Below are 12,396 nucleotides of genomic sequence, written 5' to 3'. Positions count from 1 at the left end.
AAGCATTTCATAGAAGCTGCTTTTATACCCAATCATGGCACCCACCTGTTCCCAATTAGCCCGTAAGTCTTTGATGAGCATTCCTCAACTTTCTCACTCTTTTTTGCCACTTGTGCCAGCTTTTTGAAACATGTTGCAGCCATCAAATTCCAAATGAGCTAATATTTGCAAAAAATAACGTTTTCCAGTTCGAACATTAAATATCTTGTCTTTGCAGTCTAATTAATTGAATATAGGTTGAAAAGGAGTTGCAAATCATTGTATTCTGTTTTTATTTACGAATTACACTATGTGCCAACTTCACTGGTTTTGAGTTTTGTACATGCTGTAAGTAAATATGTAATGTGGTAACAGGCACATAATAATATGTCAAAGTTACGTATTTTGCTCATTTTAGGCAAACATTAATTTATGAAACGCGCCACAAAGTTTGCTTTTTCCTTCGACAACATAACTGATCACTACTCACTGCGGACATGACAGCCAACAAACATAACAAAATAATCCCTTTATAAGGTCTGCTGTCACTGGGATACCGACTGATAGGTTGTTGATATATTCCTGTTTGGATGAAGAATTAATCAGAATCCTTGCGGACAAAAAAGGGGGTTCAAAAGAAGCGACTTAGCATATTTGTAACAGTGTTAAAGTTGTTTATACGGCCACCCTCAGTGTGACCTGTATGGCTGTTGCTCAAGTATGCCTTGCATTCACTTACGTGAGTGTAAAAGCCGCATATATTATTAAAGCACGCCCCCAATATTATTGACTGTCATCATCATTATCATCGCTCGCCTGCAACAGGAAGCTAACAAGCCAAATACTAGAGTCCGTGAACATTGCTCCAATGTATGGATTTTGTGTTGATTTATATACAAAGTAAACACTGACGTGTGCAAAGGCAGTAATATATGCTAAAACAAGGCGGCATGAGAAGGACTTCCCTGTTTGTCCCCTCTTTATCACACAGGTAAAACCCGCAAGGGGAACAGATTTTTTTGTTGAAATAAAGCCAATAATGCAATTTTTTGTGGTCCCCTTTTATTTAGAAAAGTATCAAAGTACCAAAAAGTATCGAAATGCATTTTGGTACCGGTACCAAAATATTGGTATCGGGACAACACTAATGTACATATATAAATATATAGTTGACGCAGGGGAAGATCTTGCTTTGGTTTTTGGCTGAGACTAGGGATCTTGGGCTCAAAAAGGTTGGTGACTACTGTTGTTAACGATAGGCAAAGTTCCAAAAAAAGTGAAGTTCCCCTTGAAAAAAAAATATATATATATATATATATATATATATATATATATATATATATATATATATATATATATATATATATATATATATATATATATATATATATATATATATATATGGGGGGGGGGGGATTTTTGAGAATTATTAGGATTGCACAAGCATCAGGATTGGAAGAACACCTCTGGTTTGCGGTTTGTTGTTGAAGTTACATAATGGTGACATATTGAACTGACAAACGTATCAGTGGGTTTATGCAATCAGCGATCAGATCATATCGTTTTTTAATTTTCTCCAAAAACAGGCTGCACCTCAAATATATGCCTCCTGGTATCATATTGGAATGTGCACACAATTTAGAATTGACTTGAATAATGTATTAAAAGTTAAAGTACCAATGATTGTCACACACACACTAGGTGTGGCGAAATTATTCTCTGCATTTGACCCATCACCCTTGATCACCCCCTGGGAGGTGAGGGGAGCAGTGAGCAGCAGCGGTGGCCGTGCCCGGGAATCATTTTTTGTGATTTAACCCCCAATTCCAACCCTTGATGCTGAGTGCCAAACAGGGAGGTAATGGGTCCCATTTTTTATAGTCTTTGGTATGACTCAGAGGATACTTTACCAATCTCTCATATTGTCATACCTTTGTTGTGGTCCGTGTTGCCAGAAATGACAAATTATCAAAACAAAATTGGAAAATGTTTGTATTTTGAGAACAATTAGCTTGCATACCCGATGTAATGTACTTAGAAGCATCTGCTACAGTATAACACTAGGCCAGGGGTCGGCAACCCAAAATGTTGAAAGAGCCATATTGGACCAAAAATACAAAAACAAATCTGTCTGGAGCCGCAACAAATTAAAAGCCATATTACATGTGTCATGAGATGTCAATTTAATTAAAAGGACTTAAAGGAAACTAAATGACCTCAAATATAGCTACAAATGAGGCATAATGATGCAATATGTACATATCGCTAGCCTAAATAGCATGTTAGCATCGATTAGCTTGCAGTCATGCAGTGACCAAATGTCTGATTAGCACTCCACACAAGTGAATAACATCAACAAAACTCACCTTTGTGCACTCATGTACAACGTTAAAAGTGTGGTGGACAAAATGAGACAGAAAAAGAAGTGGCATAAAACACGTCCTAGAAAGTCGGAGAACTTTATACATGTAAACAAACTATACGGTGAGTTCAAGGACCGCCAAAATTAGTAGGACAAAACGGCGCTCACCAAATACTCGAATCAGTGAAGCATGTTTAATATAAACAGTGTGATTTATAACAATTAGGGAGGTTTGTGTCATGTTTGTCCTCCTACAGAAACCATACTAAAACAAAAAAATAGATTTTTTTCCCCCCTCATCTTTTTCCATTCTTCATACATTTTTGAAAAATCTCCAGAGAGCCACTAGGGCGGCGCTAAAGAGCCACATGCGGCTCTAGAGCCGCGGGTTGCCGACCCCCGCACTAGGCCGTGTATAGTATAGCTCATTATGCAGTTTTAACATTAAATAAACTAACAGCATTGTTGTAATAAGATGGCACTAGCTGTCTACCCAAAAAACATACACCTGGGGCAATGTTCCCTCTAATTTTTCATGTGTGTGAGCAAACACAAAAACTCTCTGAGCATTCAGTGGAGCCCATGTGAGCAACATCAGACGTGCACACTGTGTCTACACCAGCAGCACACCTGTCCCAAACCTGACTAAATAAGTTAAATCTCCATCCATCCATCCATTTTCTAACGCTTGTCCCTTTCGGGGTCGCGGGGGGTGCTGGAGCCTATCTCAGCTGCATTCGGGCGGAAGGCGGGGTACACCCTGGACAAGTCCCCACCTCATCGCAGGGCCAACACAGATAGACAGACAACATTCTCTTATTATTATAATCAAATGACAGCAGTCATTTCCATGAGGTTATTTTCTAATAAAAGTGTTTAGGCCCACTTGCAATGACAATAACAAAAAATATTGTTTTTCATGAAATGTGTACTTGTATTGTTTGTCTGGGTGGAGGTCCTGCTTTGGAAATAGTTTGTAGCCCTTTCAGACATTGCATTTAGTTCCCATTAAAACATTCACATGTTGCACAATGAGATGTAAGCAGGGGATCATGTGTACATTCCTGCAACTTCCTGTTTGTAAAAAATATATTTTTATTAGTATTTAATTAATATACTAAACGCATTTCATGATTAATATTTATAAATTAAGATTCCTAATAAATGACACTAGAATAAGCACACATTTGATTGGTAAATCATAGTGTAACGACCTGGAATTACACTTTATGTGTGGTTTGGAGTTGTCCAACTTTTTGTGTGGCCGTAAACGCATCACTGGCTAAGTGCCATATGTGCATGTGTTGGTGCAAGTAAGTAAGAGCGAGCGGCTGCTGTTGATATAACAAAGTTGCTTTTGGTCTGGTTTGTACTGCAGAAAATGACTAGTTTTGCTAGATATCATTTTTTTTACTAATGTTTTGGTGATGTGTTTATGGCCGACAATAAAGAGTTTTGCTCAGTAAAGTGATCGATGGAATTCATGTCCTCAAAGCGTCTCGACAGACGTTACAATATTTGAACAACGATGACGAAAACTGTTTCCTCTGTCGTGTCCGTGTGTCGAAAATTGTTATGTTTTTTATTTAACTTTGTGCGTGGCATAGATTTGCCGTGCGCAGAGGACGCTTGAGCAGTGCGCAATTGCACAGGCGCGCGCCTTAGAGGAAACGTTGACCTGAGGATAGGTTGATTGGCAACACTAAATTGGTCCCTAGTGTGTGAATGTGAGTGTGAATGTTGTCTGTCTATCTGTGTTGGCCCTGCGATGAGGTGGCGACTTATCCAGGGTGTACCCCGCCTTCCGCCCGAATGCAGCTGAGATAGGCTCCGGCGGCCCCCGCGACCCCAAAAGGGACAAGCGGTAGGAAATGGATGGATGGATGAATAGATTTAGAATGGGGATGTGGATACATTTGTTGTGCACCCTTATTTATTACAGTTGTCATTGCAACTTGTTCTCGTTACCATTCACCCGTTTGCTCTTTTATTCCCCTTTTTGATGTTTTTATTAGTATTTGCGGCGGGCCTTTAAAAAGTTAACTGCGGACGCTGGGCGCCCCTGCCCTAACGGCCTTATACGGGTGCCACTAAAGCGCCTACCGATGCTCCTGGAACAGCTGCTGTGATTTAGTGCATTTTCACTGCCCTCACGTGCTGCCTATGGCGTAAACGCCCTCACCTTTGAGAATGACGGGGTCCTTGCCCTCCCTCCTCAGCGACTCCAGGACCACGTGGAGGGGCTGCGAGGGCCCGAGCCGGTTGGGATCCGTGGTGCTCTCGTCGTAGACCACGATATCTTTGGAGAAGATGCCCTTAAGCGAGTCCTTGCCCTCCCGGCAGGAGATGAGGTCCAAGACGGTGATCTTTCCCTGCTGCAGCCGCCGCCGGCTGATCTTGTCGGAGCAGTTGATGTGCGCCGCCCCCCGGATGTGGCTCTTGTTGTACTCCGTGAAGGCGCGGCAGTCGATGATGACCGGCACGGGCCCGACGGGGTGGCCCATGGGGCAGCAGGTCATCCGCTTGGCCAGCTCATTGGGGTGGATGAGCCTCAGGGAGGAGGCGGCGCCCGGGGCGAAGCTGGTGGCGCTTAATGCTTCGTGGTTGCTGAGCATGGGGGGTCCGGCATAGCTGAGGTTGGGGCTGCTGGCGCTCACCTGGCCGTGGTTCAGGTTCGGGCTGTCCTTCTCGTAGGTGGTGACCGAGCAGCAGCTGGCACTGCTGCATCCGCACGACAAGGAGCGCGTGGAGCCCTTGGATGAGGGCATATACGTCACAAGATTAGCCGTCGCCCGGATCTTCACCACCGTGGTGCTAATGACCGTCTCGTCGCTGCTGGTGGAGGCGATGGAGTCCAGGTAGCTGGTGTCCAGTCGCAGTTGGAGTTCCTGAGGTCGGATCGGCCTTGGCAGCGCCACCACAATTCTGTCGTCGAGAGGAGATGGAGGCATGGGGAGGCCGAGGGCTGGACGTTTACGGAGAACTCAACACGCCGCTCTGAAACCGGAGAGACAAATGTTTTTATACTTTGTTGTCCAACATTTTTAATTTGGTTAATCAAAGGGTTGCAGTGTTGCACACACAAACATTAGCTGGGTGTGTTGTACGCTAATGATATAACTTCGCTAATAAGTAACACACGCGCATTAGCTTTGTGTGTTCTTTGCTAATTATATACCGTAATTTCCGGACTATAAGCCGCACCTGACTATAAGCCGCACCAGCTAAATTTAGGGGAAAATACAGATTGCTCCATATATAAGCCGCACCCGACTATAAGCCGCAGGGTTTTGATGTGTAATTACCGTAGTATATAGGGGTTCCTGCTACCACGGAGGGGATTGTCGGGACAGAGATGACTGTTTGGGAACGCAAAGAGCCCATTTATTAACAATAAATCTTTCAATCATTCAATCAAACTTTCACATCTTTGACATGGCGAACAGCATTCATGCAGAGTACAAATAATACAACGGTGCAAAGTAATACAAAGTGCTCGCCTGTACGTTATCAAAATAACCAGCCTACCGGTATATGAAAAGTCAGTCTTTAATCATTGTGTCATCGTCTTCCTCCTGTGTACTAAAACCACCGAAATCCTCTTTGTCGGTGTCGGAGAACAACAGGCCGTATATAAGCCGCACCCTTGTATAAGCCGCAGGGACCAGAACGAGGGGAAAAAGTAGCGGCTTATAGTCCGGAAATTACGGTAATCTATGCTCATAATTAGGGATGTCTGATAATATCGGGCTTGTAACGACCGGGTCGCATCGTGGTGCGAGGTGTTCTCCCAAGGATGCAGACGGGCTCGGACACAGCTTGCAGGTAGGAAAAATGATTTATTCAGGAACTAACTCAGACAGGAAAAAACAAAAACGACTAGCGTGGGAGCTAGCAAGCAAAATAATATAGCATGAGAGCTAGCAGGAAACAAAGTGGTCGTTAGCTGTTGCGTGAAAGCAAATTAGGAAGCCAGGCAGAGTGCTGCCCGGGCGAAGACTAAATAGCCCTCTGATTAGTGCCCGGACAACAGGTGAGCGTCTCGAACACTAACCAGAGGCAGCTGAGCATAATCTGCCGTCATGACAACAGAAACGAACAAACACAAGGTGCTGAAAACACATGTGACTAGAAAACGTAAACAAACTATGATCCGGGCAGCGGATCCTAACAGGGCTGCCGATATTATCGGCCGATAAATGCTTTAAAATGTAATATCGGAAATTAGCGGCATCTGTTTCTTAATTATCGGTATCGGTTTCTAAAAGTAAAATGTATGACGTTTTAAAACGCCGCTGTGTACACGGGCGTAGGGAGAGGTACGGAGTGCCAATAAACCTTAAAGGCATTTCCTTTGCGTGCGTGCCGTCCGAGTCACATAATATCTACCGGCTGTTCTCATCACAAATTAATGCAAGGCATACTTGGTCAACAGCCATACAGGTCACACTGAGGGTGGCCGTATAAACAACTTTAACACTGTTACAAACATGCGCCACACTGTGAACCCACACCGAACAAGAATGACAAACACATTTCGGGGGAACATCCGCACCGTAACACAACAGAACAAATACCCAGAATCCCTTGCAGTACTAACTCTTCCGGGACGCTACAATAATTAACCAACAATTGTTGGTTAATGACATAAACTACACTCATAAGTAACACCAGCGCAGACATTAGCTTTGTGTGTTGTTAGCCAATGATATAAACTATGCTCGTAAGTAACACACGCACAGACATTTGTTTTGTGTGTTTGTTAGCTAATGATACAAACTACGCTCATAAGTAACACGTGCACAAACATTAGCTCTGTGTATTGTTAGTTAATGACATAAACTACGCTCATAAGTAACACCAGCGCAGACATTAGCTTTGTGTGTTGTTAGCCAATGACACAAATTACGCTTGTAAGTAACACGCGCACAGACATTACATTTGTGTGTTGTTAGCTAATGATATAAACTACGCTCATAAGTAACACGTGCACAAACATTAGCTATGTGTGTTGTTGGTTAATTACATAAACTACACTCGTCAGTAACACATGCACAAACATTAGCTTTGTGTGTTGTTAGCCAATGATATAAACTACGCTTATAAGTAACACGCACACAGACATTAGCTTTGTGTGTTGTTAGCTAATGATATAAACTACGCTTATAAGTAACACGCACACAGATATTAGCTTTGTGTGTTGTTAGCTAATGATATAAACTACGCTCGTAAATAACACGCGCACAAACATTAGCTATGTGTATTGTTAGCTAATGATATAAACTATTGTTTCTTAACCATAGGGTCAGGCCCCAAAAAATATCTCTTTCCCAGCTGTAGTATGTATGGGCAGCAGCAGTTGTAATACACTTTTACACCACTTGTGCTGTAAAAGTGGTGTATATTATTATATATTATTAATTTAGTAAGAATTTATTTTAGCACTGCGTAATTATGTCAATTTATTTTTCATTTTTTTTATCAGTCGCTTGTTTTGCAGTATATTTGATTAGTATTTATTTTTGCAATCAGCCTGACCTAAGCCTTGATAATAATCTTTGTGATTAATACACGCTTTCATATCATTTGACAAGGTTTATCCTGTTAAACTGTAAGTACAGTTGGTTAGATATAATTATTCAATACGATCGGAAATGAAGAGTAAGATTACTAACTTAGTGCTAATATTTGAGTGGGCCCCGGGCCCCTCCATAGTGAAAAAGTTGGGTCCGAAGGTAAAAAAAAAGGTTAAAAACCCCTGAAATAAACTTTGTGTGTGGTTAGCTAATGATATAAACTATGCTCGTAGGAAACCTGTGCATTAGCTATGTGTGTTGTTAGCTAATGATACTAACCAACCCGTCAGTAACACGCACAGGAACTTTTTGTGTTGTTAGCTAATTATGTAAACTACGCCCGTATGTAACATGCACATTATCTTTGTTTTTGGTTAGCTAATGGTATGAACTACACCCATACGTAACACGCACTTTAGCTTTGTGTTGTTAGCTAATGATATGAACAACGCCCATCCCTAACACGCCCACACGCATTAGCTTTGGGTGTTGTTAGCCAATTATATAAACTACGCTCATACGTAAGACACGCAATAGCTTTGTGTGATACAAACTTCGGCCAAACGTAACATGTGCACGTGCATAACTGTGGCGCATTCAAGAACCCAAGTTACAGAGGCGTCACTAGTTCTTAAAGGCAGCGGGGACTTGACTCCCAGGTGATGCACTAATAATAATACAACCATAATAACATTGGTGTATTATTATGATTGGTATTATCCACTGATGTATCAGCTAATCTCTACTTTACAAGGAAAACATGATAGACTTATCATTATAATTACGTGAATAACGACAGGTTATATGATTATTTAAATTCATATTATCATTCCCTTTTTCCAAAAATAATTTAAGGGGTTTGATCTAGTTTAAGGGTTCTTACCTTTTCTACATTGGGGCTCAACTTTTTTACTACAGAGGTGCCCCGGGGCCTACTCCAATATGAACCCTGAATTAGTCATCTCACTATTGATTTTAATCATATTCAATAATTTTATTTAACCTACTTACAGTTTGCAACCTTGTCGAATGATATTAAGGCATGTGTTAACCACAAAGATTATTTATTTAACACATAAACCTTATGCTTAGGTTAGGCAGATAACAAAAATAAGTACTAATCAAATATACTGCATAAGAAGAGACTCTTGAGTATCTGATGAAAAATAAATGTACATGCAATTATGTAGTGCTAAAATTTAAAAAAAAACTAAATCAACAATACATGAAATTAAAGTGCTAATGAAAACACAGATTCACTACTTTAGTCATAATTTTTGCGCTTATGAAACTTCTCTTGAACTTTAGGTCCAGTCTTCTTCTGTGTGTTTGATATTGTCATTCCTGCCACAAGTGGTGGAAAAGTGTATTACAACTTAGTGCCTGAGAAACCGATGTTTTTGGCGGCCCTATGGTTAAGAAACACTGATCCAGATACGTTATAGACATGTTGATCCCATCTTTAAAAAGTCGAAACCATAATTAAGGTTTTTGCATGTGTTTTTAAAAGCTGTTTTAAACCAATACTAAATAGTTTTAGTGTTTATAAACATACTAGTGTTGTCCCGATACCAATATTTTGGTACCGCTACCGATACCAAAATTATTTCGATATTTTTCTGTACTTTTCTAAATAAAGGGGACCACAAAAAATTGCATTATTGGCTTTATTTCAACAAAAAATCTTAGGGTACATTAAACATATGTTTCTTATTGCAAGTTTGTCCTTGAATAAAATAGTGAACATACGAGACAAATTGTCTTTTATTAGTAAGTAAGCAAACAAAGGCTCCTAATTTAGCTGCTGACATATGCAGTAACATATTGTGTCATTTCTCATTCTATTATTTTGTCAACATTATGAAGGACAAGTGGTAGAAAATGAATTATTAATCTACTTGTTCATTTACTGTTAATATCTGCTTACTTTCTCTTTTAACATGTTCTGTCTACACTTATGTTAAAATGTAATATTCACTTATTTTTCTGTTGTTTGATACTTTACATTAGTTTTGGATGATACCACAAATCTGGATATCAATCCGATACCAAGTAGTTACAGGATCATACATTGGTCATATTCAAACTCCTCATGTGTCCAGGGACATATTTCCTGACTTTATAAACATGGTCGAGACGGTATAGTACCGAATATGTTTCATTAGTATTGCGGTACTATACTAATACCGGTATACAGTACAACCCCAGAAGAGACTCTTAAATATTTGATGATAAAAAAAATAAATGTACATGCAATTATGTAGTGCTAAAATAAACAACTAAATCTACAATACATGAAATTAAAGTGCAAATGAAAACACAGATTCACTACTTTAGACTTAGTTTTTGCGCTGATTAAACTTCTCTAGGACTTTAGCTCAAGTCTTCTTCTGTGTGTTTGATATTGTCATTGCTGCCACAAGTGGTGGAAAAGCGTATTACAACTGAGTGCCTGAGAAACCGATGTTTTGGTTAAGAAACACTGATCCAGATATGTTATAGACATGTTGATCCTATCTTTAAAAAGTCGATACCATAATTAAGGTTTTTGCATGTGTTTTTAAAAGCTGATTTAAACCAATACTAAGTTGTTTTAGTGTTTATAAACATACTAGAGTTGTCCCGATACCAATATTTTGGTACTGATACCAAAATTATTTCGATACTTTTCGGTACTTTTCTAAATAAAGGGGACCACAAAAAATTGCATTATTGACTTTATTTTAACAAAAAAATCCTACGGTACATTAAACATATGTTTATAAACATACTAGTGTTGTCCCGATACCAAAATTATTTCGATACTTTTTGGTACTTTTCGGTACTTTTCTAAATAAAGGGGACCACAAAAAAAAGTTTATAAACACGGTCGAGACGGTATAGTACCGAATATGTTTCATTAGTATCGCGGTACTATACCGTACAACCCTAAAAGAGACTCGTAAATATCTGATGAAAAATAAATGTACATGCTATTATGTAGTGCTAAAATAAAAAACTAAATCAACAATACATGAAATTAAAGTGCAAATGAAAACACAGATTCACTACTTTAGTCATAGTTTTTGCACTTATGAAACTTCTCTCTGACTTTAGCTCCAGTCTTCTTCTGTGTGTTTAATATTGTCATTGCTGCCACAAGTGGTGGAAAAGTGTATTACAACTGAGTGCCGATGTTTTTGGCGGCCCTATGGTTAAGAAACACTGATCCAGATATGTTATAGACATGTTGATCCTATCTTTAAAAAGTCGATACCATAATTAAGGTTTTTGCATGTGTTTTTAAAAGCTGATTTAAACCAATACTAAGTTGTTTTAGTGTTTATAAACATACTAGAGTTGTCCCGATACCAATATTTTGGTACTGATACCAAAATTATTTCGATACTTTTCGGTACTTTTCTAAATAAAGGGGACCACAAAAAATTGCATTATTGACTTTATTTTAACAAAAAATCCTACGGTACATTAAACATATGTTTATAAACATACCAGTGTTGTCCCGATACCAAAATTATTTCGATACTTTTTGGTACTTTTTGGTACTTTTCTAAATAAAGGGGACCACAAAAAAAAGTTTATAAACACGGTCGAGACGGTATAGTACCGAATATGTTTCATTAGTATCGCGGTACTATACCGTACAACCCTAAAAGAGACTCGTAAATATCTGATGAAAAATAAAGGTACATGCTATTATGTAGTGCTAAAATAAAAAACTAAATCAACAATACATGAAATTAAAGTGCAAATGAAAACACAGATTCACTACTTTAGTCATAGTTTTTGCGCTTATGAAACTTCTCTCGGACTTTAGGTCCAGTCTTCTTCTGTGTGTTTAATATTGTCATTGCTGCCACAAGTGGTGGAAAAGTGTATTACAACTGAGTGCCGATGTTTTTGGCGGCCCTATGGTTAAGAAACACTGATCCAGATATGTTATAGACATGTTGATCCCATCTTTAAAAAGTCGAAACCATAATTAAGGTTTTTGCATGTGTTTTTAAAAGCTGATTCAAACCAATACTAAGTTGTTTTAGTATTTATAAACATACTAGAGTTGTGCTGATACCAATATTTTGGTACCGATACCAAAATTATTTCGATACTTTTCGGTACTTTTCTAAATAAAGGGGACCACAAAAAATTGCATTATTGGCTTTATTTTAACAAAAAATATTACGTTACATTAAACATATGTTTATAAACATACTAGTGTTGTCCCGATACCAAAATTATTTCGATACTTTTTGGTACTTTTTGGTACTTTTCTAAATAAAGGGGCCCACAAAAAAAAGTTTATAAACATGGTCGAAATGGTATAGTACCGAATATGTTTCATTTGTATCGCGGTACTATACTAACACCGGTATACCGTACAACCCTAAAAGAGACTCGTAAATATCTGATGAAAAATAAATGTACATGCAATTATGTAGTGCTAAAATAAAAAACTAAATCTACAATACATGAAATTAA

At 38.9% G+C, this 12,396-nt stretch overlaps 1 protein-coding gene and 1 long non-coding RNA gene across 3 annotated transcripts in view; one reads left to right on the top strand and one right to left on the bottom strand.

The window, feature by feature from the left end:
- The window catches only part of LOC133640958 (uncharacterized), a 168,114-nt gene that overhangs the window by 66,810 nt on the left and 88,908 nt on the right, over window positions 1-12,396 (top strand). The window lies entirely within an intron of this gene.
- Window positions 1-12,396, bottom strand: part of dusp10 (dual specificity phosphatase 10) — a 48,409-nt gene that overhangs the window by 24,898 nt on the left and 11,115 nt on the right. Inside the window, exon 2 of the mRNA XM_062034907.1 lies at window positions 4,524-5,338. Within this exon, the coding sequence (XP_061890891.1) occupies window positions 4,524-5,292 (769 nt within the window). The 5' untranslated portion in view covers window positions 5,293-5,338. The remainder of the gene's footprint in view (window positions 1-4,523; window positions 5,339-12,396) is intronic.

Source organism: Entelurus aequoreus, linkage group LG23, assembly GCF_033978785.1.
Source record: "Entelurus aequoreus isolate RoL-2023_Sb linkage group LG23, RoL_Eaeq_v1.1, whole genome shotgun sequence".
Classification (NCBI taxonomy): Eukaryota; Metazoa; Chordata; class Actinopteri; order Syngnathiformes; family Syngnathidae; genus Entelurus; species Entelurus aequoreus.
The sequence above is the reverse complement of the archived record's forward strand: the minus strand, read 5'-3'. Positions and strand labels throughout refer to the sequence as shown.